General features: G+C 41.7%; 1 protein-coding gene across 1 annotated transcript in view; it reads right to left on the bottom strand.

Annotated features, from left to right (window-relative positions):
• drosha (drosha ribonuclease III) overlaps positions 1 to 27,421 on the bottom strand; it is a gene marked incomplete in the record, with an annotated part of 121,107 nt that overhangs the window by 12,944 nt on the left and 80,742 nt on the right. Inside the window, 5 exon segments of the mRNA XM_065949190.1 lie at positions 3,437 to 3,540; positions 5,008 to 5,090; positions 10,717 to 10,858; positions 15,412 to 15,517; positions 25,806 to 25,963. Of these exon segments, the coding sequence (XP_065805262.1) occupies positions 3,437 to 3,540; positions 5,008 to 5,090; positions 10,717 to 10,858; positions 15,412 to 15,517; positions 25,806 to 25,963 (593 nt within the window).

Genomic DNA, 27,421 nt, shown 5'->3' with positions numbered 1-27,421 from the left:
TAGAAGTGTGTGTGTGTGTGTGTGTGTGTGTGTGTGTGTGTGTGTGTGTGCTCCCTGGTGTGTCTCCTGCCCAGACGAGATGTATAGTGAAGTGATGGTGCTGGAGGTTGAGGTGTGAATCTGTCAACAGGCAGACACATTCACCGAGGGAACCTTTAGCAGGAGGGGCTTGGTGCATTAACTCCCATCCTTCCATCCCCTTTCCTGTGTCCTTTCCTGTGTCCTTTCCTGCCCTCCTGCGATCGTTTAGGCCCCTTTCCATCTGGCTCACACCTTAAGTCTCACCCCTCTGTTCTTCTACCTTTAGAACTTGTTTCAACGAATACAGACGGATCCTGGAGACAGTCTTGCAGCGTTCACACAACAATCTCCCTCTGACGCCACTCAGGGGGGGAAGTTAAAAATACATAACATTACAGTTAGCTAGAAATAAAGGGCTTTCTTTTCTTTTTACACTTTCAAATGCTTATGTTAAGTAAATGGTTGTATGCTAATGCTAGCCGCATTTCTCTGTTGTAAATGGGTTATCAAACCCACCCAACTACTATAAGTAATCCCTGAGTTTCCTACAGATTCCACTGCTTTCGTTTTAGCTTTTATATCAGTTTAAAAGCAGTTTATTTGTTTTTAGATTTTATTTTTGTATTTTCCAGGGACATTGCATCTTGATAAACATTTCGGTAAATATGCCCGCTCTTTTTGTGCTCTTTTTGTGCTCTTTTTGTGCTCTTTTTGTGCTCTTTTTGTGCTCTTTTTGCACTTGAATTGCACATTTGCACACCTCCACTTTGCACTTTAATAACCTGAATTCCCATTCTGGTACGGGCTCTTGACTGATTATGTTGCGATTTCTGTAATTTGTTTTGGTTTATGTTTTATGTTGATGTTGTCTTTGTGTTTCTTGTCTTCTGTGTGCTCCTGTTGCAACACAAATTTCCCCTTGTGGGACAATAAAAAAAAATCTAAAATCTAAAATCTAAATCTTTTCATCTGTTGTCCGTGGCCAGATTTTATAAAAGGCTCCCTCAAAAAAAAAAAAAAAAACTAATTCAAACATCGCTAAAGGCTACAAAAATAGAAATCTCATGACAGTAATTAAGCAGCCACAGGAGAAAATACATAAACCATGCAGGATACACATAAAGTAGCATTTGGTTAATATAAAAAATGTATCACATGCAGGACAGACATGGAGCAGTGTTGAGCAGACATAACAATGTACCAAAAAACAACAAGATCCTTCAAATAGGAAGGCTGAAATCTGCGATTTTGAGCGATTTTGGGCCATTTTTGTGAAATTCAACTTTAATTTGTGGACTTCCTGTTGTTTTTTTTTAAACGCTGCAATAGGATTTTTAGTCCGTCTCGACAAGCTTAATATGCGTACCAATTTTCATGAGTGTACATAAAAAACCCTTTATGGGGAGGCCTTTTTGAACATTTCAAGGGGGCGCCACTGAGCCATTTTGCAAAATTTGTTAGACCTGATGACTGTGGAAAGTTTGCTGAGTTTTTGGGCACGTTCAGGCCCTCAACGTGGCATCAAAGAGGAGGATTAAAAATAAAAATAATAATCATTTGCATTCCAAGAGAAAAAAAGATCCAATAACCTAGTTAAATCATATTGATTTGTTCTCTATTAAAAGTTATACAAACACAGCAGAGCAACATTATGACACCATTTGAGCTTCCCATCTTGAACAAGAGGACAAAGAAAAAATGGCCATCTTGTGAATCAAGTCAATAGACCAATAGGGGTCAGGTCACATGAAGCGACTGCTCCTGTTTATTCTTTAAATGGTAACAAAAAGTTATTATATCACTCAAGGCTGTTGCAGAAGCCTCCACTCAGCTTTATGTGCGCATCGTGTCTTTGAATGTTGGAATTCAAGTCAGACAGGAGCTTCTTATTTGTTCCGCGTTCACGTTCTTCGGTGGGCTGTAGAGTTGGAAGTGTTGATTGTAGTGTCAGAGTTGTGCTGTGTCAAAAATCACCACGCGTCGGGGGTAGATAGGGAGAATAATAAATAGAGGAAGCGTTGGGAGATATATTCAAATAAACACAACGAAGACAGAAAGGGAGGAAGAGGGGAACTGGATCGTTGGAGCTCATTGTACATAAAAAAGCGCTCCGTCTCCAAACACCCATGCACATCCAGTTGACCCTCTTTTTTTTTTTGTTTTCCTCCTCCTTGGAGAAAACACTGTTTGTCAGTTTCCATGGCGACAAACACACACTGCTTCATGGCGGTTTCTGAAAAGCATTCTGTCAAATGACACTTGCTCCTTGACCTTTTGTCAAATAAGAGGTCTCTTTGGGGTGTGTTTACTTATCACAACAACAGAGACCTTTTACACAGCTATTCACAATGTTCAGGGACCAACGCAGAGGGAGAGAAAAAAAAAAAGTCCCGTGAATTATGTTTGTGCCATTTCATTTCTCTCCATAATGTGGGTCCATGTTATGCTTCGCTGAACCCCTTTAAACCGACTCTGAGTCAGGCTGAACACAGGGCGACAAACATTTGCTTCCGTGTATATTTTGAAGGTTTATGAAAAAGTTTAGGTCTCTTTAGGGTCTCACATTTGTAAGGTTACATAAAGACACATTTAGGATTAACACAGAAGATGATTCTGGTTATACTGAGGCGAGCAGGTAGGAGCTTTGTCTTTCATATGTAAGGGTACAGGGAGTCAGAAGGGAAGAGCCAGACTTGGGGCTGGGGCACAGACCATTGACTGGATATAAAAATGGACGTAGTCTCAGTGACTTTTGAAGCCCAGCAGTGGCGGACACCATATTGGATATGCTGCTTCAAATTAACTTTTGATTTTATTTTCACACAGTACACACCTCTGAAAAGACAAACAGCACATTTCAAGGGCCAACCATGGACTCTCTCCTTTCTGCTCGTTTAAAATTAGAAATTAAAAACTAAAGAATACATGTTTTAAATGGATTCTGTTATTATTTTACATTTAAATAAGTGAGGGAATTTCTGCTTGTGTTGATTTTGGCGCCCCCAGTGGACTAAGCAGTACCTTTCATCTCTTTGTTGACCTTGTCCTGTGTATGCGTAAGAAATGCTTTCAGATGAAAATTGTCCTCCTTGTCTTTTAACTCCACTTGATTCTTGGAGGTGGAAAATGTAAAAAAAGTTTTTTTTTGTGCTGTCAATCACCTCGTCTGGCAGACCATTATTAGGAGTATTAGTGTTAATATCAGTCACTTACCTAACCCGCTATAATCTCCTGACAGGCGCTTTAGCAGATAAAGTGTTAAACCAGTTGGGAGAAGATTCTCCAGTCAGGTAAGGGATTGGTTAAGGTGCTAAAACAGATACAGCAGCACAACGAACAGCTTTGGAAAATGCCTCTTTCAGAAGATTAAACGCCTGAAATATTCAACATCACTGCTGTGTTAGCGGGCCCTTACTTGTACAGTGGGATGTCGGGCTCCTTGCCCTCAGTCCTCAGGGTCAAACAGCACTGCTGCAGCTGAGACTTCGGGTCATTCCAGTCCTGGTTCAGGATAAACTCCTGCAACACAATAAAACAAACAAATCACATTCAATCAACTTCTTTTACAGAGCCAGAAACTAGTAAAATATAAAAAAAATAAAAATCTGCTGCAGTTGCAAACCCCCCCCCCCACCCCCCCGTTCACAAAATGCTTTTATTTCATTCCAGCTTTGACCCTCTGTACCATTTTTACCCCCTCACTTATTTGCTCTCTCGCTGACTGGCTCTCTTCATGGTGAGTACAAATCACTGGCTACTTAAGACAAAAGCCAATCCCCGTCCAGATATAAAGAGCGTCTGGGAGTGTCCCAGGTGTGCGGCCCTGATACATTTCTCTTATCCAACAGGGACTTCTAAAAGCCCCTTCCATTAACAGGGAAGCAGCCTTGTCATAAAAAGGCAGACTTTGAATCCAGAACTGTCTGCTCCTATTAATTTTCTACAAAGAGTGCTTCTGCTGCTTCTGTTGCTAGCGCTCTCCTGCTCTGCCTCCCACCAAACCTCTCTCCATCTCTCTTGCTTTTTGCGCTTTACTTTCCCTTTTTTTTTTCTGCTTTCCCACTTTTTGCTCTCTCTGGGGGGGCAGCTGCACCCCCTTTAGCCCAAAGCAGAGAAATTAGGCTGTTTTGAAAAAGCAAGAGCGTAGCATATAGCTGTGCTTTCTTCACAAGGCAAGGAGCGAACATAAGGAAAAAGGAGCGTTTATGCCCCTGTTTTTTTTTTTGCCTCTCTATTTCCATCCAAATTGGATGAAGCAGCAAAGTGTGCAACGCTGTGGTTTCCAGAAGGCTATGTAAGGAGACGTGCTGCCGGTTTCACAACTTTTTTTCTCTCTTGGAAGTGGAAATGAGGTGCTCTCTTGCAGCGACCATGACGCAAAGCTCAGCTCCTCCAGAGCCGTGGATTCTCCCTGGAGAGGCACACCAAGACAGCAATTAGCATGGAATATCAGACCACTGCAGCATCTCTTCACAAGGAGAGGTCCACGCTGGGTGGCTACTGCTTTTGTGAGCACTCCTCTGCGCATGCCTCTTTAAGATATGAGAGTGTATGCGATACTCTGCGTCTCAGGGCTCTTCTGTCTAAATTTGGAGAATGCAGTAGTGCTTGAGATGCTGTCCTCCTTAACTCACATGTGACCGTGGGAGGCTTGAGCGAGGGCTTCCTCCATCTATTGCGACTCTTAGAAGAGCCGAGAAGTGGATGCCAGTAACAGCCCAAGCACTCCTTGGAACCAATAGGAAAACAGCATCGCGGTTCCTGTTAAAGATGACTAAAATAGTGATCAAGGCACTCAACAGCCGAAGCACCACTTGTGAGACCTTCCGTCGATTCTAGCCCCATTAAGGCCCAGCCATTAGCTCCCTCATCATCATCATCATCATCATCATCATCCCCGTTTCTTTTGTCTCTCCGAGGTGGCTCAGCTCAGCGGCTCATTGATCAGACACGAGGCCGCTGAATGGCTATCAACAAGGGGCTCACCTTCAGCCGGGGGAAGAAGCAGACGTTCATGAAGGTGTGCACGTACTCCAGATCTTTATCAATGTAGAGAGCGGCGATGAAAGCTGCGGGACAAACACAGAAAATAAAGAAGTTACATAAAGATAAAAAATCAATAAAAGATGGCAGGTGATGTGTGGCTTCTTCTTTTTTTTTTTCGGCTCGATTTAAAGGAAAATAAAACAAAAAGCAGAGGAGGGGAATCAGCTGTGGCTCTCGACAGCAAAGTGCTTGATGTTAATATAAACTATTTGAAAAGCAATGGCTCTGAAGATGCTGCCTTTTTCCCTTCAAACAGGAAATGAGTAAAGTGAGGGGCCACGCAGAGTTCACAGAAACATCTCTATAGTGTATGAGATGAAGCCGTACATCAAGATGAATTGAGAGTAACTGAGCTGAAAAAAAAAGAAAAAGAGAAAAGGGTTTTGAAATGTAAGCAGTAGGTGGTGGTGGATGTCATCTTCATCTCCCGGCTGTCCCCCGTTTGTTTTCCTCTTCTGCTCTGACTAAGACGGTGGGACACGACGAGAGGAATAATAGGTAATATTTTCAGGAGGCCAGCGAGGGGGCCTGAAGTAGCTGCGGGGCACAACTGTTCATATGCCCAAGAGCCGCGCTCATTTTCAGCGTTGACCCCTCGTCTCACTCTTCCTGTGTCATCAACTCTGCTCCAGCCCCGCACTCTGGAGGACCATTTGAAAGGCAAATGATATGAAGCTCTTGTACTAAGGTCTGCTTATTGAAGGCTGACCTGGAAATGCATCAGTGCTTTTTTTTGTAATGGCCACTTCACTGTCTTCCCCGAAGCTGCCAGGTCTGCTCTCTTCTGCTTTCAAGATATGTGCATGAAGTGTAAAGAAAGGCTTACTCTCATTACCTCTTTCCATACATTGATTTGATTTTATACCCCCATGAACAGTTTAATAAAAGAAGAACTCATTGGTTTTCATATTTTGAGACTTGAGGCACTTTGTGCATTTATAACCAAACTTGAGGCTAAGTAATAAAACGCACTATCTGACTAGAGAGCGTCCATTGAAGTCAGACAAATCGTGCATTTTCTCGAGGCCTTATTCGTAATATATTTGAGGGAGGAAAAATACATTTAGGGTTCATTGAGGATCCATCGATCCAGTGAGGGTAGCAGGTTGGTTTACAGTTCTCCAATCAGTGCCACAGGAAGAACTTACATCATAGTTGAGTTATTTTGTATTCTTCAGCTTTTCATCCAAACCAGGGAGGAGTAAAAATTGAAGTGGAGACAAGACAGATGTTATTAAATCTACTTAATGTACTACAGTTTGTTTCAATCATAAAACCACAGCAGTGTCTGAATACTGTCATGACTTTGCATCAGTTTTTTTTTTTTCTTATAAAGATGGGTATGGTGGCTCACATGAGCATCCCACCTGCACAACCTGCAAACCATTTACTGAAAAAGTATGCGGCAAATGCCTAGACACGTGTAAAAGACTAAACAAATGGAAATATGTAAACGAGCTGCATGTAAAAAAAAGAAGCTGCAGATAGCTCAAACGGCTGCATTAACATCAAACATGCTTCAAATACTCAAACTATGCAAACTAAATCCATGACCTTCCGTTGGCTGGATGTGCAGCGTCCTCTTGTTCTCGTTTTTGACTTTGCATAGGTGCAGCGTATTTGCAGCGTGCTTGATGTTAATGCAGCTGTTTCTTCTTTTAGCAGCACATCCTTTTTTATATGCAGTACGTTCATGTTACCGCAATTTGGATCATTTCTAAATGTATTTCATACTGATTTTAATTGTATTTTAATTGACTAACTTTAAATAATTTTTTTTTTACTGTGCTCATTTTCACTTCTTTTTTTTAAATCTATGACTTTTAACTTTTCTAAAAGCTGTTTTACTCATTCTCATCTTCTTTCCTGTTTCAGTGTAATTTTTAAAAATTCTACCTCGTTCTGTCAATTTGTGATTTTATTTCCCATCTGGCGTTCCCCTGTGAAGCCTCTCTGGGCTGCATGCTTGTATGTATAAAAGGTGCCGAACAAACAAAGTTGAGCACATATTTTCCGATGTAAATCATTGCAGCTGGTGCAGGCTGGTTACCCCCGTCAGACTGAAGGGAGTGACTCCTTTCTTTACAATATCAGACAAACGAATACAAATAATTATAAGCATCATTTCATTGATCTGTTGAACTTCTCTAATTGTCAAATATTTTCTTTAAGTGCCAAAAATTGCAACCATGAAAAAATGCTGAGTCGGACATTTTTCATGTAAAGAAACAACGATGTGTTGCATCATAATGACATCACTGTTTCAGTTTTTTGACATGCTTGGTTTGAATATTACATAATTTGTGAATTGTTTATTGCAATCTCTGACTCTTTTAATCTTATTTTTTTGTATTTATTTTCTTATTATTGTCTCCTAAATGTTTCCTAATGGGCTTGTTTTTAATGTACTACACCCTTGTGAAGCACTCTGAACTACCTGAGTGCGTCTGAAAGGTGCTTATAAATAATCTTGCTTTGCCGACATCATGAGCACCAGAGGAAAGAAGTCACTAATAGTGCTGCTGTCCCTGACACATCGGGTTAACCCACAGCTCTCACAGCAGGAAACCCATTTTATTATTTAATATTGCACATTTTAAAGTAACACCTTATTATTGACAAGCCAATTAAATTAGCAGGACTATGACTTTCTACCTTTTATCTAATCAAATGGAAAAGTGCCTCGGTGCAGAGCAGACCACATACAGTGCAGCTCACAGTTTGAAACTTGTATTTATAATCAAAAGTCAAATATGGCTGTGTTAGGAGAAACAGGAGCTCTGACACTAGGACTCAATATAATGTGAAACACACTCACAGTTCTGCAGTGTTCCTATTTTAATGTTATAACGTTTCTGTTTTTTCACTTAGTCAGCGATTTAAAGAGAAAGTACACCTCAATGCATCGACAGTGAGTGAGTTTGGTGTACAGCTACAAGTATTTATTTTAAATGAAAATGCACTGGCTTTTCAGTTGTGCTGTAGTTGTTGCCTTGGTGATGTGACTAATCTACTTCCCCAGCCAAAACTGCCGACTCTGATTTGTATAATATCATGGAAGCAAGACTAAGAGGGTAATTCTGGTATTTTTTTTTAAACCTCTTTTACATATTCTGTGGTCTTAATGGTCTCATAGGTACACAAATTCAGGGGACTTTGGCCAGCAGAAAAACAGCCTGCGATGGCTGCAGAATATCTAGTCGGGCGTTTACCTGATCGTGTTGTGTCCATTTAAAGAACTCGTTTTTGCCGCAGATATGCTGTGATTATCATTCAGACAGTATTATGGAAAGATTGCTGCAGAGACGGACCCTTTTGTTGAGGCAAGATGATTTGTGGTTTCTTTTCTCCAAGGACAAAAACATGACGTTTTACCTTATGTAAGAGTTGCAGGTCTACCTCTGAGACAGGTGTTACTTTTGTCATTGGGTTATGTTGGCCTCTGAGCCAGACCTTTACAACTAAAGTACACAACAATGCAAACAAAAAACTGGTCATGTGAGTGGTAGCCAAGCAACTCCAGTGATCTGTTAAGCCTGGCTCACACTGCAGGATCATCGGGCCGATTTGAGCTCCGATTCCTCCTTCCCGACAATCGCAGGGTCGCTCCCGACTCGAGGCTGCTCAGACCCGATTATCTGCTCAGATTATCTCGTAGAGTGAGCGGTACAAAGATCCAATCTTAACGTTCCCCGATCTGCCCGCCGATCGCCTGGGACGCCCCGATTTACTAACATGTTTGATATTTAGAATTTAAAATCTTGATGAATACTTCATGAAAGGGTCCGGCAGAAGTTGTGTGTGACTACAATATAAAAACGAGAGACAAGGGAGGACTGTAGTCATGGCGACCAGGCGTTCCTTTTTACTGGTTTTCAGTACAGATCATCAGTGCAGCACTTTTCTGAAACCATACACCTACAATTGTATCAACTTTCTTATATCCTACAACAACTTCCACTTCCTTTTCTTTCACCAACCGTCGTCCTTTGGAGTTTTCAAATGAAACTTTATTAACAATTGTCAACGCTCCATCACGATTTCACTCGTACAGTGTGAGCTCTCCGGCCGTGCCCGACAATCGGGTCGTACAGTGTGAGCACGTCAATCTCAAGGTCTGGTCGTACAGTGTGAGCTGACATGACACCCCGACTTTTATACAATCGGGGAAAAATCGCACAGTGTGAGCCAGGCTTTAGGTACAATAACAGTTGTAGTACCAAACTTTACCTTTCTCTAATGTTGTCAGACACTTTGAACCATGATCTGAGCGGCACTTCTCTATATAAAACTAACTGTTATTCTCAGTTTTGTGTACAACAACGCTTCCATGCACTGTACTCCTCTCAGAATTGGCTCCGCTGGATTGAGGAAACTTCTCCCCACCAGTTGATATCCAAATTACTATGCATTAAAGTTGGTGGCGCTGACAACACTGGTGTCATTTATCACACATTATCTTTTACATGACGAACGAACGGCGAGGAGAGGCAGTATGAGGAAGCGTCCCCATCTTTCAAATCAGTGATGTGGGGACATTTTCGGTTTTAGCGTTAAGTAGAATGACAAGGAAACAAAATAAATCACAGTCTGCAAACATTTGTTTTACCAGGTCGCCTACTCAGTGGAAACACGTTTCTAATATGAACCTACTGAACTGTTGTCACATGCAGCCAACAGCTGATACCTGCAACATCGAGGTATGTATTGAACCATGAGCTGACTGTATCATTGCCCCCCTAATTCAGACCCTGGTTAATTTTATGAGTCCAAGTGTCAGAACTAAAAATACCAGAGTTATACTTCAAAGTCGACTGGGATCAAACAGTCACAGAGTGATGCACAACTGTAGCAACCAGCTCTTAATCATCCACCACCGCCATTATTTTTTTGGAATTCTTCAGATGTGTTATTCTGTTTGGTAACATCTATTAAACTGGTATAAATTCCAAAGCACATCATCAGTTTGATTAAAGTACAGCAGCAGTAGAACAGACATGTTTTGTGTTACTTGTAATATTAAGTATGAAGAGGGAATCTTCAAGTGTCCTGGAAAAAATAAGTAAAAAGGAATCGATAAGGGTGCTTGATGCTGTCGTCTTCAACTGCACATTCCAAAGAGACATCCAATAAATTAAGGTTTAGTAAACGTCTGTTAAGAACTCTTTACACCTCTTTAATAGAACTCTTTACACCTGATGTCACACCTACACATTCACACACTGATGGCAGTGATTGCTATGCAGTGAGACCATCAGATGTGATTAATTGATACACATTCGTATGCCGCTGATTAAGCAGCGAGAGCAGCTTGGGGGTTAAGTGTCTCGCCCAAGGTCACATCAAACATTTGGCTGCAGTAACTGGGGCTCGAACCCCTCGACCTTCTGGTTGAGAGACGACCGACTCTACCACTGAGCCAAGTCCCGCATCCAATATAAACTCCTCCTACTCACCTACAAATCTCTCCATGGTCTAGCACCGCCGTACCTCACCGACCTCCTGCATCCCTACACCCCGTCCCGACAGCTGCGGTCCTCAGCCACAGGCCTGCTCTCCACACACACACCAAACTGCCATCTTTTGGTGACAGAGCCTCCAGTGCCTAATTGAATAGTGAATAAGTGAATAGAAGAGCTGTGAACCTACACTCCAACAGGTCAGCCAGAGTCTTGGTCCGCAGCGCGACAGGACGTTTGGTTTTGTCGTTGGTGATGGCAAAGTCCTGCATGCCCAGCTCCTCCGCCACTTTAGCCTGCGTGCGGTTGTTCACCAGAGAACTGCGAAGCAACTGTGGACACAAAAATAAATCAGTTCAATTTATTCATTTATTTATTTGTTTTTAATCCAGATAAAGTTTCTCTTACAAATGTTGCTCTAGCTTTAAAGGGGTCATATTCTGCTTTTTTCTGGGTTTATATGCTCTTTAGTGTGTTTTCCAAGTGTCCTGTGCATGTTTAGGCACATCGATGTGCAAAAATTCAAAGTCCGCGGAAACGCCGCTTCTCCTACCTCCTCCTGTTAGCTGTAGCATTAGCCGCATGTAACGCTCGGTTCTAGCCCCCCTCAAAAAAACTTTGCCAGTGTGACGTCTTGTCAGTGTGAGATCACTGATCTAAGCCCATTGGCTCGTTGTGGCAAGCCCAGCAGCTCATGTTGCAGGCCCATTAAGATTAGATTAGATTCAACTTTATTGTCATTGTGCAGAGTACAAGTACAGAGACAACAAAATGTTTTTGGCATTCTAACCAAAAAAAGTGCAAAAGAGCAACAAGGTGCAGCACAAACATGAATAGGCATAAAGTGCAATATGGTAGTAAGGTAATACGGTAAGCTGGTGCAGAGGATACAAATAAGACTGGGATATTATAGAGCAGCATTGATGGATATAAGATAGTTACAGTATGGACAATATTTACAGTATGGACATTATAAACAATATGCTAATAAATATCAAGTGGAATAGGATATTATATATACAGTCGTATAGGAAGTGCAGTGTTCAATGTAAAGTCAAGTACAAATGTAAAGTCAAGAATTTAGGAGTATTGCAGTGTCCACGGGGGGTGGTTGAGGAGGAGGAGGGGGGTGGAGCAAAGTACACTTGGGTATGGAGTTCAGTAGGGTGACAGCCTGAGGGAAAAAACTTCTTCTGAATTAATTTCTGTAGCACGCCCACGATATGCCGCAGCCTGCGGTAGCACAGTAGTGCTAAGGTGCTAATGTTTTTTCTCCCCTCGAAGCCAAAGTGGCTGCATTCCCAATATGGTAAAAGGGGCGGGACATGTCCGAGAACCGTGCTGAGTGACTGACCAATTACGGCAGAGCCGACAGGCCGACCAATCAGATCAGACTTGGCACACGTGGGGACTCTGAACGTGGGCACTTCAGAGCCTTAGAGAGAGTCAGAAGAGAGCCGGTGCATGGAGCGGCAGGACATGAAAACAGACACTTTTTTAGAACTTTGTGAACATACTTCAGTACATAGATTAAATATATGAACCCCAAAAAGGGCAGAATATGACCTCTTCAACATCAAAATTCTATCGGTACATGGAAAACAACTTGGACAAACCAAAAAGGTCAGTTTAAAAAAAAAATGCACCACATTGAAGTCAAACATATACATAACAGATACACAGAAAAAACATTTGAGCTCCACGTTAAATATGTGAGTATTAAGGAACGGGAAAAAAAACTCCAGTCCACCTGTCAGAAAAGTGCTGAAGGTAGTGGCCGCACACAAACACTGCTGCCATGAGAGTTACACGGAGAGCACACAGAAACATCAAAAACACAAGCCTCACATAGAATAATTCATCAAAGACAGAAATGGTAATGCGGAGTAAATGTTTCAGGGAGATTGCACGTTGCTCTGTTAAATATTACATTGTGACTCGGAGCTCGGGAGGATGACAACATGTTAGACTCGGGGCGAGGTGCATTTACGACTCTAAAAGGAAAAAAAACACAAACACGTTAAATATAGCTGCGAGATGCGGAACAGAGCAAATAGAATGCAATGTGACTTGTCTGAATCTTTCTCGCTGTGATGTGCTCTCCTTAGCAGTACACACGGAATCTCAAACACACACACACACACACACACCGGTTGAATGAGCACTTTCCCCCCCCGATTTCAAATCCATTTCAGATGCACCCCTTTCTTGACTCCTGAGCTTAGGCATCGCTGGAGCTTTCAGTCTCTCCACCAAAGCTCGCTGGAAGCTTTTAAACAAATGACGTCACAGCTTCCAACTCTAAGGAATAATAAAGATCTGACTGCAGAAGGGTTCTTTTATTTCCAGGTTCAGACCAGTTCTATCCCTCTGGCCTGGAGCACTCAAGTCTTCTGAAAAACAGAAGTGCTGACGCTCGAAATAAGAAGACGGAGTCGTGACGCCTTCTGTCAGGAAACGCACTTGCATGTTCAAAAGGTGTGATCATTTGCTTTTGCAACCTGAGTTACAAGCCACAACTTTATTTCTCAGACACCTGACAGCTCGGGCGGGGAAAAACAAAATGTGCCAACAAAAGACATGTTATTGAGAAAAAAAAAAAACACTGAGCAATTCTGTCTCATGACAATACCCATCACAAGGAGTACAGTAAACACAGAGGCGCAGTGTGGGGCGAGCAGAGGAAGAGAGTTACTTTGTGGGAAACGAGCAGAAAGAAAAAAGAGGAGGAGGGAAGGAGGTGAGTACCTGGCTGGCACTGTGAGAATCAAAGATTGATGGGGAGGTAGGCAGGAAGGAAGTGGAGAAGGGAAGAAATAACACCCACACACACAAAAATACAAAAGCACAGCTGTAACTTCCTGCCAGGTGAGTGGAGAAGGGAGGAATGGCGGTTAAAAGCAACTTCAGACGGGAGAGGCACAAAGACGGAGAAATCCATCGATACCATTTTCTTCTTCTCTGTTCCGTTTCTGCTAAAGCACCGAACCTCTCTGACACATGTAGGATAAAAACAACACATTTATACATCTGTTTTGTACTACTATGTTTGCTAACATTACTGTATGGCCTGGCTCAATCCTCTAAAGGAATCCCAGAGTTTAAACAATATGAGCCACTGCTAACAAGCTGAGCTAATCTTAGCCGCTTGGCCTGTAGCCACTCCTGAGGTAAAAAAACAACCCTATTTCCTAACAATACATTCATATATTTGATCATTTAATCATTTGTTTCTGTTTCTCTTCCTGCTCTTACCTTCTTATTGCTGTTCTCTTTTGATTTACTTTTAGCTCTTTTAGTTTCTTACATCTTTTTAAATCTTTGCTCCTCTTGGTCTCAGCTCGTGTTGTTGGGTTCTTGTGTTGCCTGGGTTCTTATAATGGTTCTTGTGATGGTTCTTGTGATGGTTCTTGTGATGGTTCTTGTGATGGTTCTTGTGATGGTTCTTATAATGGTTCTTGTGATGGTTCTTGTGATGGTTCTTGTGATGGTTCTTGTGATGGTTCTTATGATGGTTCTTGTAATGGTTCTTGTAATGGTTCTTGTAATGGTTCTTGTAATGGTTCTTGTGATGGTTCTTGTGATGGTTCTTGTAATGGTTCTTGTGATGTTTCTTGTGATGGTTCTTGTGATGGTTCTTGTCATGGTTCTTGTGATGGTTGTTATGATGGTTCTTGTGATGGTTCTTGTGATGGTTCTTGTGATGGTTCTTGTGATGGTTCTTGTGATGGTTCTTGTGATGGTTGTTATGATGGTTCTTGTGATGGTTCTTGTGATGGTCTGGTTCTATATGTCTGTTGGGTATCGTGCACTTTGGGTTCTTTTCTGTTGAATTGTATTTAATTATTTTTAGTATTTAGTATTTGTTCTGTTCTTGTTGTTGTTTATGTTCTTCTGTGTTTGGTTTAGTTTGTTCTTGTTTTTGCTGTTTGTCAAAGCACTTTGTAAACCTGTGTTTTTCAAAGGTTCTATATCAATAAAGTTATAATTATTATTATTATTATTATTATTATATTTGTGTTATTACCTTTTTTTAAATAAGAATGAATCTGGAATATATACATACAGCGTTAAAATGATTGTTGAGAGACACATCATGCTAACACTTTGCTTCCTTTGGTTAACAATACTCCACTGAAAACATGTGTATGTGTTGTTGATTGCAATCATTACATAAATACTTGAAATAGTCCTCCCCACTCTAAAACAACACATACTTTTAATTCATCAGTCAAACTTTGAGAAGCACTTTGCAGATAATAATAAAGTAGCACAAAGTGCTTTACATAATAACTAATCAATAAACAATAACCCATTACATCTACTTCACCCATCCCCTAAATCTTTCCTGTGAAGGCTATTGTTTAGCAGAAGAAGAAACAAGTGATTATTTTGTCATGCTAAAAAAACATATCAGATCAGTGCATTGTCCTTTTAGGGTATCCAATCCAATCCAACTTTATTTGTTAAGCACTTTAAAACCAAAGCGCTGTACAGAAGAATAAATAAAATACAAAGCAGCTCACATGAGATAAAAGAAAAATACAGAGAAATACAGAATCAATTTAAAAGACATAAAACATGAGTAAAATGAAAAGGCACGCAAAAAAAAAAAATAATAATAATAATAAGTTGAAGGTGGCTAGAGTTGGAAACCAGGGAGAGAGTGACATGTGCAGAAGGAGCAGCAGGTCAGATTTGAACCCAGGCCGCCCGCTTGCAGGAACGATAGTCTCCGTGTATATTGGGGCGCGTACTAACAGCTAGACCATCGGCACCCTAAGTGGCATTTCTCAAACCAGTATCGGAACATCTCCACAGAGGCGAGATAAACAAAACTACAGGTGCAAAAAGAGAGTTTCCTGTACATGTGATTGGATCTTACCGTTAAATGTCCTTCATGGTGGTCGGGGAAGTGGATGAAGAGGTACTCCGTGGCCACCAGCTGCATGATCGAGTCTCCCAGGAACTCCATCCTCTGGTTGTGGCCCCTGGACGAGAGGAAGGGATTCAGAGTAAGAACAACCTGACACTGGCTGTGAATTGGGGTATGCATGAATAGATTTTACAACAGATACGGATTGCACATGGCTTGCCTCCAGAGACCCCCATCTCCCCTTATCCCCGTCTGCTGTGAGGGACACGTGTGAACAAACATCTCAGGAAGATTCAACGTTCACACTGTTTGAAAATTGCACGCGTGAAGCAGCTTCAGACAATAAAGAGCCGTGCAGATGAGCCAGACAGAAGTCAATCACAACATGATGAGTTACGCCTCCACAGTCTGGCGGTCTGATCAGTTAAAAGATGCTTAATTACACTCTCAAATGTCATATCATACATGCGGTTTTGCTATTTAAGAGCCAGCTTCCACAGGCTTCAAATAAAAAAGAGAAAGCAAGGCTACAGTAGAATGTGAGGAGAAACTAAATGTTAGGGTTGAGCTTTGGAGGGTTTGGAGAAATGGGGTTAAAAAAAAGGGAGGGGGCAGGAGTGGTATAGCAGGAGGTTATTCAGCTACACATCAGCAGGGAATGAAAGGCATCGTGCTCGCTCGACGAATCTTTAAGGCTTTTAACAGGAACAGAAAGTAGTCGGTGGATGTACATTACATATGTGGCCTCTGGGAGCAGCTGCACTGACGGGCTGTGTGACAACCTTGGAGGCTGAGTAGCAAGAAAGCTCTTCTGAAGGAAAAAACGCTCGACTTTGATTGCAATTCAAATGCAGGGGAAAATAAAAGCTCTGCTACACCTGCAGGAGTGCCCCATGAACAGAGAAAATGCACAAAGGTTTTTTTTTCCAGGAAAACTTTCCAACAATTCCAACCAGAAAAAAAAAAAATATTGCAGTGCTGTGATGCAGTTTGTCAGCTTCCTGCCTTTCTCTCTATCTGTGAAAGGCAGGTCATTAATTAAACAGAATTATAGATCAGCATTGCAGATGTGGGCTGGTGCTGTGCCAGGCAGGCAGGAAGCCCTGGGTGGGGGGGGGGGCTGAGTAAGTGAGAGTCATGCAAGCAGGGAGGTATATCAGGCAAGCAGAGCACATGTCTATCTATAGATGAGATCTCCTCGCGGGAGGTGGGAAACGTCTGAAGATGAGAGAGAAAGATGCAGAGGTAGAAGATGAGGAGGAGGCCGACATCAAAGAGGAGAAAAAGTTTATTGTCCGATTTCTGGCTCATCTGCCTTCAATGGAGCGCAGCGTGTGTGTGAGGCGCAGATATCGGAGTTTAAAACAGCAGTGAAAGCGTCTTTAGCTGCGATTGTCTGATTTCTTAAAAACATTTATTCTTTTCTTGATTAACTCGTCTGTTGAAAAGACATCCAGTGTTCAAAGACGGACGAAGTCGTCAATTAAAGATTATATAAAACCGAGAGGAAGAGCCAAATGTTCCTACGAGATCAAAAATAAATAAATCGATACTCAAAAGTAGACTCCATACTTTTATTTCAATTAACCAATCAGCAGCTCTTATCTGTGTGTTCTCTTCTCCTGCGTCGTATCTTTGAAGATCATGTCAAACTACAAAATCAAAGAATCTCTGTGGAACCACAGGGATCCCCCCCCCCCCCCATCCTGCCGTCATCACTTTCACTCCCACGTTTGTTCTCAGAAAACAGAAGAGGAGGGTGAAACGAAGACGTTCCAGGCGCTAAATCTGCAACCGCAGCACTTTTAGAAAAGTACAGAACCCCAACGTCTTCATGTTGATTGTTGATTATTATTTCTGTTCATGATTTATAGGATGACATTTCTTGCAATGATGTGAAACTGCTCACGACCATGGCTTCATTTTGTTCAAACCCACTAACACTTCATTTCTATTAGTGATATCAACAACTGATTAACAAATTGATATACAAACTGAATTAGGTGAAGTTCAATGTTATGGAAAAGGTTTGGCCTTATGATAGGAGTGTTAGTGACTTTGCTTGACATATAAGACATGCAGAGGCCCTGAAAAGAAGTGAGATGTTTTTGGATGGAAAAATGGAACTAGTGGTGTAGTACTCAAAACCAGTCTTGGTCTCGAGACTTTTTCAAGGTCTCGTCTCGGTCTCAGAAACTTATATAACAAATATCTTTAATTCATTGAAAATTCGTTTTTTTTATCCCCCTGGTTTCGGCCGCAACCTTCCCGATGTTATGGTCTAAAGAGAGTGACACGCCCCCCCCCCCCCCCCTTGTCTGTGATATTTAAGGTCTCGGTCTTGTCTCGGTCTCGCCCTGCCGTGGTGTTGGTCTTAACTCGCTCATGATCTCTAAATGTTCTCGGTCCTGTCTTGGTCTCGAAGCACTCAGGTCTCGGTCTCGTTTAGCGTGGTCTTAACAACAAAACTAGGTGGAACTGTTTTTTTAAAAGATTAATCTGTTTCCTTTAAAAAAAACAAAAACTGTTTGCCATGACCATGTATTTGTTATTTTTCACAAACTAAAAAACGTGCAAACTTTTATTCTTGCTCTGTCACAAATGAAATAAGGAGATCATGGTGGTAAACAAATGTTCCCCCACCAGACAGCAGATAAGAGACAACTTCATTTCTTTGCGGTCCAGAGCTTCACTTGATGACGCACGTCGACTACCACATGAAAAACTTTCACGAGGATTCTTAATGAAAAGGCTTCACCACAACACGTGGGTGTGAGAGGAGCTGAGGGTGGGATGTGGTAGGGGTGATTTGGAGGGTAACAGACGAGGGAAATGAGGGTCAACTCCCCGCTCCCCCTGCACTTCAGTACTGCACATGTGAACACGTGTCAACAGGTTTGCTGCAGATTCACTTCCATGCATACTGCATGTGAGCCGGGAAAGCTGTGTGCCAGGGAGCATATGCTGGGAAGGAAACAGATTGAGAAGGTGAAGTGTGAGCTAAATTCTTGTCCAACAGGACCCAGAGGGTGAGAGAGGGAACAGAGGAGTGACAGTGAGAGAGGAAAAAGGAGAGATAGAGCGGGTCAAAGAGGAATGCGTCGCTGTGTGAAGCGTCACAAAGAGCCATTCCTTATTCACTTCAACAGCGGAGGCACAATGCTCCGGTAAGGTGGGGGAAATTGAAGTAAAGTGTGGAGCCGGGGTCTTTATTCGCCTTTGACTTTGATCTAAAATACCTTTAACAGCCCCTCTGAAGAGGCGGCGGTGGCATGCTGCCCGCTCCGAGAGAAGGGAGCACTTCCTTTTTTTTTAAGGCCATTTTTTCCCCTCTCGGTTCTAAAAGGGAAATAATGTTCTTGTTTCATATGTGCATGCTTGTGCAAGGATCAAATGTGTAATCTGCAGCTGCTTTCTACAGAGTGTTACTGGGAGGCAAGTGGAGCAGCGGAGGCTTTGGAATCCAACACGCAGCAACAATAGAAAATAAAGAAAAAGACTCTGGCAGTATTGCATGATGTGAAAAAGGAATTGTACAACATCAAACCAGCAATATCACTTCAAAAGGGGGGGGGGGGGGGGGCTTCAATTGAATGAAATCTCAAGGTCTCTCTCTTAACAAAGTTGCACTAAACCAAAGTGAATAGTTTCCCTATAGAGGATTCCTGTTGTATTGGATTTAGAGTTACAGTACTTATGCTATAACAATCTTAAATCTTAAAGAGGACCTTATTTTATGTCATTTAGAAGCTAAACGTCAGATGATTCTTTTACAGTTTCACATATAAACATATAAAGTTAGTCCTTTGCTTACAAAGCACAGACTTCAGACTCTAAATACTTGTCCAGTTAGCTGACACTAGCGACTTTTGGAGTTCTTAATATGGTCATCTGCTTCGGGAAGAGCAACCCACAGAGTGCAGGGATGCACCGTCCTATCGGCTCAGTTTGTCCAGGATTTTTCAGACCGCTCTGACTTAAACCACTCCAAAAGTTCGAAGTAGGCCACAGGGAGGGTCCAGGCACCGCTCTGCCACCAGAGACAGCCCAGACAGACGACGGTGCACTGAGAGTCATTTCCTGGATCTTAGGGGTGTGTTGATAAAATTATCTGCAGTCCATTCAAGCAAATAGGAAAAGGTCAAGGGCAGATCTGTTAGTGACCAAATCTTTTGCCCTACAGTCACTATGTGAGACATTTTTTAACCCTCCTCAAATTATCTGATCACGGTGACAAATGAAAAGAACAATAACTTCTGTAAGTAACGATTTAGCAACAGACACCTCTCCAGTTGTGTGACCTCAGCCAATATGTTCTTTAAAGGTGCTTAAAGGCTTAATAAGTGATTTTTCACTCTTAAATATAATATAAATCAAGTCTATCCTCTGAAAATAACTCTGTGAGTCATGACTGTCTACAATGGGTGTAACACCCGAGTCCCACTGTCTGTGATGTTTTCAGAGTTTTCAGAGTCCTATCTTCACTTTGTTTACATCGCCAGGACGGCCGGCTGACTCCTCCCCTCGTGTATAAAAGTTGTTTAACTGAGGGACTAGAGAAAAGAAGAATAACATACTGTACTCACTGCTTAACTGTGTTTCTAGATCACGCTCATTTCAGGTAAATTTACATGCAGTGTGAAGATACCAGCATAATAAAGATCACTAGCATTAGCATGCTAACACAACAATGCAGCGCGAGTTGTTTTGGTTTCATGCTGGTGCTCAAGGGCGACATCTGCTGGATCATATAGAGGCATATAAAACCTCTAAGGGCGTTTTCACATTAGGCAGGATTGTTTTGTACGGAGCCAGAGCACGACAGCTCCCCCCTCGCCTCTCCTCCGTTGGTTCGCGTTTAGTAACATCGTTCCATGCCCGAGTACACTCCGATACAGCCAACCAAAAAGTCGAAAGAAGATGTAGCAACCATGGCAACCACCCGCTGACTAAGTCCATCCTGCTTACTGTGGAAGTTTTTGATATTTCAGAGACGCCAACAAAGATACACAAACATCTACTGTGCAGCTCAGAGGTCAAAACAGGCCCGTGCTGCGCGGATTGATCTGTTTTCAAAAAGTACAAAAAGGACATCCCACCCATTTAGGGTGAAATGCTGCAGGCATTAAAAACGATCCAATCAAGAAAAGGTTGGTCTCAAAGCAACAGGAGCTAACACGGCTTGTTTCATAGAGAGGGGACTAAAGAGGCCCAGTATCACTGAATTAAAGATTATGTTGTAGAATGCATCGGGAACAATGAGTGAATGAATGAAACCTTTATTGCCACTAGGGGGATATGTCTTGCACCGAGAGCATAAAAACACAATACAAAGTGGGAAAAGACAGTGGAAGCGTATACAGGACAACTCATAAAGACAAAACCATTACCAAAAAAATAATTAAAATACATCATGAAAGCATCACATGATTACAAGAGGGATTTCAACAGCAAGTAACAATGCAAAGCTACTTTCGTGGAATAGCTGATTAAAAATAGAGCTGGAAAAGAATTCAGTATCATTTTCAAATGGTTGCTAAACAACTGATGAAGAAAAGTTACTGCCAATTCTCATTATGACTCATATTTAAATCAGTCAAACGTTTATTGACGTGACATGCACTGGCATCTTTCTATTTATAAAGCTCTCACAGAAAAGCGACCCTCATACCTGACAGAACTCGTACATCTCTCGACTGGGCGCTACCAGACACGTTCCTCCAGACGTTTACTGTTCAATGTTCCTCGAGTCAGATCGGAACTGGATCAGAAAATCAGCTTTTTCTTATTCTGCACCGGACTCTTGGAACAACATACAGCATCTTCTTAAGGGGAAATGAACTTTTACCTTTTGGGCATTTTAGAAACCTGATTTTAAGCCTCCCAACCCTCTGTTTGTAACTGTTTGACATAAGTGTGTTTATTTATTGCAGTTTTGTACTCGCTTAATTATCTCAGTACATTTTAGCCTTTTGTAGACTGACTTTAGCAGTCTTGTATTATCTGTCCCCTGTTTTTCTTTTTGATTTAATGTCTGTTTTCTAATTATTTCTGTAATGACTCGATGTCATTGTAAATGAGGGTTGACCCTCAATGATCTTTCGAGTATAAATAAAGGTTGAATTATTAAAACAAGTCCAGCTAGAAACATTACATTCACATGAGTTTAAAGACTGTATTGATGTCCCTGCATGTATGAATGTTTCACCCGACTCTTCTCAAAGCTGCACAGTGCTCTGTACTTCCATTAAACAGATACTGAACTTGAAGAGAGATGGAGAGTCTTTTTTCACTAACAGTGAAATTCTTGCAACAGCCGGCTCTTCCGCTGTGAGAGGAGATAGGAAGCCTGGCGCCTGGGGGCCACGGCTCTCCATTTCTGCAGTCTGATGCTAGCCTCCGGTCTGTGCTGCCTCTCGACAGGGTTAAACTCCCATCCTCGCTTCTTGTGCCGTGTCTTCTTCTTCTTCTTCGTCTTCGTCTTCTTCTAGGTCAGTTTGTCCTCTATTTTCTGCATCCAGTCGATCCTCTGACCTGGGTCCTTTTTCTCCTCGTCTGCTGCCTCACCTGATTGTCTGACCTTCCTTTTTATCTATATCTGACCTCCTTCTTTCTCGCCATCACGGCAGCATGACCTACTTTTTATATAACCTTTGGTCCTTATGGGCAGCCGTAGCTCAGTTCCAGCTCTCAAGTCAGTGGGCGTTATTTAGGTCAGCCTGTCTTTGGCCACTAATGAGCTACCGAACATAAATTACCCTGAAAATATATGAATTTTCTCATTTGGCTCCAGGAAAAATATGTACCAAATTCAATGAAATAAAAAATGCATTAGGTTAATTTCCACCTTGAATATAAATATATATGTATATTCTAGCTAATTCATTAGATAAGCTGAGGTATAACTCTTTAACGTTTTGTGCATGAAGACCACTACAGAGGCCGTAGTAGTCCTCAAAGCGGGCAGATTGGAATCTGACTTGTTGGCTCGTTTGCTGCACATCAATCCCAACTCTTTGGCTCCCTGATTTCTGACTCTATCCACTGTCCACCTGTCACTTGAATAAAAGGCATAAGAGGCCCTCCTACTCCAACCCTTTACCCAGATCACATCCCCTATTGTTCTGGTTTGTTTGTTTTGTGTTTTAAGGGGTTAGGTTTTTCTTCTTTTAGTATTTGAGTGTTTCTATTGCTCTCACCTCTTTTTATTGCCTTTGCCTTTTTATTGCTGTTATCTGTTTTCATCTGCTTTTAGCTCTTTTACTTCCAAACATCATCTTAAATATTTGGTTTTCTTGGTCCCAGTTCGTGTTGCCTGGGTCCTTATGATGGTTCTTATGATGGTTCTTATGATGGTTCCTTTGATGAGTCTTGTGATGGTTGGGTTAAATATGTTTTCAGGTATTCTGCTGGATGCTTTCTTTTGCTGTTGGGTTGTTTTTTTGTTGTTCTCGTATTTTTGCGTTGTCTATAGCTTTGCTGTTTTTTATGTTCTTCTGTGTTTGCTCGTACGTGTTTGGGTTCTTTTGCTTTGTTCTTTTTTTTTTAAATGCTTTTTCTTGTATGTCAAAGCACTTTTCTTCCGTTCATTTTCTTATGATTTTTCTCTGTTTTTGTGTGTGTTGATTTTAGGTCTGTGCCGTTTTATTGATTTTATTGAACTTTAATAAATCTCAGACTTCTACATAAAGACTTTTCAATGGGCTTGGATTCTGAGGTGATTTATTCCCCCGGGAGATATTGAAAATAATGTAAGAAAACTACAATAAATACATATATATATATAAAATATTGTAAAGAGTTACATTTTGTCAGATTTAAATGGACCGAGTGGGAAAGTCTTCTTGGTATCAACCTTGAGTTGGAAAGTCCTCAAAGTAAACTCAGTGGGAGTCAAACCTCTGCACCTCTAATCGACTTCACTGACCATGAGTGGGGAGAGGTTTGACACTTTAGTGATGGATTAGATCACACACGGCAGAGTACTGTATGTGGGAACGTGTGCACATGATACACACACACACACACACACACACACACACACACACACACACACACACACACACACACACACACACACACACACACACACACACACACACACACACACACACACACACACACACACACACACACACACACACACACACACACACACACACACACACACACACACTGTCCTTGTGGCAAACCTAAGCAAGCAATTACAGAGTGCAGCCTGCCAATAAGATATCAGAGGTGTGCTGCCAAGGCTAATTTGCTTTAGCTGTCAAACTCACTATTGTGTTCTGTTGTAAAGCTCAGAAGTGAGTTAAGCCTCCATTGCAAATAACCCTCTCGTACTCGAGCATCAGAAAACACCTTCAATTGGAGTGAGCAGTCTCATTAGTGAACACATTTTCTTATGAAACTAGCAATCTTTTTTTTTAAACTTGCATACCATCAATGAACGAGCAAGGTTACACACACAAACAGTGATTCTTTTTACACACACACACACACACACACTGAGCCGGTCTTTCTCCGTTTGAGTCTAAGTCATCTCTGTAGAAGTTTGTAACTTTACTTTCTATTGAACAAATGTCATCGCTGCAGCGGAGACGTAAAAAAAAAAAAAAAAACAACTCCAATGTCAGAGCCGAACATACGAGCATATAGCTGCAAAATGATGCAGTAAACGGGGGAAACAAACCAAATGCACAGCTCTCCACACTGAAAAGTATATGTGGTCCAAATAACATCTGGATAAAACAACAACTGCCTTAATTGTCGCATTACTCCTTCAACCTGTTACGCCATACTCATTTACATTAGTGAGTGTTTCTCAGAATGAAAGTGTATTCATGGCTGGCACAGGGGATTTATGAAAGTATTTGAGTAAGTATGCTGACATTAACAAAGGGGAGGTCACACCACAATCACTAACAGGAAGTACATATAACAGATCAACATGTCTGTCTTTGATTGTCGGTGAACAGTGGGGGGGATGTCCGCTAATCAATCTTGGATTACATTGTACCTTAAGGCTGATAACGAACTATGAACAATCCAGATGTGGAGTGGCAGTTCGTCCCAGCAGTCAGCATTGGCGTCCTGTGCAGAGGCTAAAGTCCTCGTGGTTTGAGTCTGACCACGGACAATTACAGCGTGTCATCCCTCAGTCTCTTCTCTCAACATTTGCCCTCTCTCTCTGCACTGTCCTAACCTCTTAAAGGCACAAAAATATCTTTAAAAGAAAAAAACAAGAAATAGCAGACAGACATGAAAAAAATTCATTCCAAGCAATGCTGAGATTATTGCCTTCTTCAGAATAGGACATGATGTCACAGTGACCTTGACATTTGAGATTCACGGGGAAATTAAGTCTGTTCCAGATTTTAGATGATTGGTCCTCGTGTTTCAGAGATATTGCATTCACAGGAATGTGATGGGAATAATAGTTGGTGTTCTTCTAGGACATGCTGCGTATGATCCGTTGCAGCACAGTTTACATGGGATCTTTTTGCCAATCAAATGTATTTTTAATTTCAAATGTATTTCTCTTTTAATTCAAAATAATTGGACACATTCTTGAGTGACAGCCATAAAAAAATGAGTCTGAGAATTCACATCGCCCTTGATCTTTGACCACCAAAATAATCGCTTCATTGTTGAGTCTAGGAGGACGTACGTGTGAAGTTTGAAGATTTTCCAACCTGACTTGATAAATGGCTTTTACCAGAAAGAGACGAACAGATAACCCCCCAAAAAAACATCCTGCCTCCGACCACAGCTGTGGCCAAGCAAGAAATCATTAAATTCAAAAGAAAAAAATGAACCAATAAGAGGGTTGAACGGTAGTAAATAAAGAAGTACCATGTTCAAACCTTTCGACCTTGTCAACCCTGTGTATCAAAACAACACTTCCCATGAGGCAGTGGGGTTATGGCCTCAAAAATACATGCAGATTTGGGGACTTCAGTTTTCCCTGAGCCTCTCTCGGCTGTTAAACTATTAGATTAGGCTCGAAAACAGAAATTAACTACGCTACCTTGAACGTGACATTCAAGGCATCATGTGCTACACAGGCAATAAGAAAATGTGAAAGCTGCAGGGAACATAATGATGATGTGGGAGGAGGCGGCATTCACAACGCACACCCGCACACACACGTTTTTAAAACGCTGGACGTTTGATAAAACTCCCAGCATCTCCGATCATATTATACATTATAATGCATCATGGCTCATTACCTCTGAAGGGAACAGAAGACACAGTCTGGCCTGTTCTGCAGCATCCTTTGCAAATTACATCTGGCCAACTAGTGCCTCGCTTTGCATTTTTATTGGCTTTAACTCTGCTACCGACAAACAAACAAACAAACGGTCAAACACACACGGAGCGAGCGGAGCGAGCGGACTTACAGGGTGAGGTGGTTGAAGCCGACGGTCCTCAAGGTGAAAGCTCGGGCCAGGAGGCGCACATGTGTGAACAGAACTCCAATGGAGTCCTCAAAGCTGGTCAGTTTCTGGAGGACGGGAGACGTCTCGATCAGCTGCCTGTCCGTCTGAGGCTCCTGGACCTGAGCGAGGACAAAAGATGAGTTGGTGAGGAAAAAAGAAAGTGGACCTGCACAGGTCACAAAGGGCTGCAAAGGAAACACTATTCCAATTTAAACATGGGAATAAAAGCATCGACAAAACACCTTCCAGAGACAAACTGTTGAACTTCCCTTAAGTGATTAAAAACAAGACCTCTGACTACTCAGAGTGCTTTTACACTGCAGGTCACACCTACACATTCACACACTGAAGGTAGAGGCTGCTGAGTAAAGTGACCACCAGAAGTAACTAATCCCATTCATACACATTCATACACCCCCAAAGCAGGGGGAGCAATTCAGGGTATCTTGCCCAAGGACACATCGGACATGTAGCTGCAGGAGCTGGGGATCGAAACCAGCACAACAACAACTTTCCGGTTGAGAGATGCCCGACTCCACCAGAATCAGAATCGGTGTACATTTACACAGTACAAATAATACAGTATAAGAAAATAGAATTTCAAAATGTAAAATATAAAATATAAAAAATAAAGATAAAAAACATAAAATGTACAAAAGGTGCAATATGTAGGAGCTGTGTAGTGGACAAAGAAAAAAAAGAAACTGAGCCACAAGAGAGAAAGAAATCTGATCAAATTAGAACACTGATCACATTTACTTCTATAGGTCTATATGGTATAGAGCAATTTCATTATTATTAGTTGATTCATGGATTTTTAACTAAAGATCTAAGAGAATTAAACCAAACCAAAAGTAAGATAAGAAGTAGAGATCTTAAAATAGAAAATCTTAAAATGCTCAGATGGACACAAACCAGCGTGACCACTTTAAAGATCCTCGACAGAGACACAAAAAGCCTCCTGCTTACTCTCAGTGAAGTCGTTCTGCATAAGAGCCTCGCGTAAAAATGCCTCAAATGAAGTGAGCTTCTACAGCATGCACTGCTCGAGGGCCTGTTTAGAGTGTGTGTGCTTTTTCCTCCGCCTCAAAACAAACTCCGATGATCTCGCAGCAGATGGAATCTCTTCTGTCATTAAAGTTTGAAGTCAAACAGCTTTGCTTTTCTTTTTTTTTCTTACTTCTCGTTCTAGATCCGGCGTTTCAAGCGGTCAATTAATATCTCTTGAGCTTCAGTGGCAGTGTAAGTGTAGAGCTGGCGCATATCAGACACTCTGAGCCGTGTGACTTTGATGAGTTTTGAAAGAATAGTTATTAGTTTTTAGAAAATCGCTGCAGATTAGACTTTTAAAAGAAGCTGTCAGAGTGTAATGTGGACGGGTTGAGGAGACATGCTGCTGAATATGAGTGCAGATATTTCTTATGAATTAAAAAAATACACCCATCCATCCATTCTCTATACTACTTTTCCCGATTTGGGTCGCGGGGAGGATGGAGCCGATCCCAGCTGTCATTGGGCGAGAGGCTGGGTACACCCTGGTTTTGTCGCCTGTCAATCACAGAGCTGACATATAGAGA

The sequence above is a fragment of the Labrus bergylta genome, chromosome 20 (genome assembly GCF_963930695.1).
Source record: "Labrus bergylta chromosome 20, fLabBer1.1, whole genome shotgun sequence".
Lineage (NCBI taxonomy): Eukaryota > Metazoa > Chordata > Actinopteri > Labriformes > Labridae > Labrus > Labrus bergylta.
The sequence above is the reverse complement of the archived record's forward strand: the minus strand, read 5'-3'. Positions and strand labels throughout refer to the sequence as shown.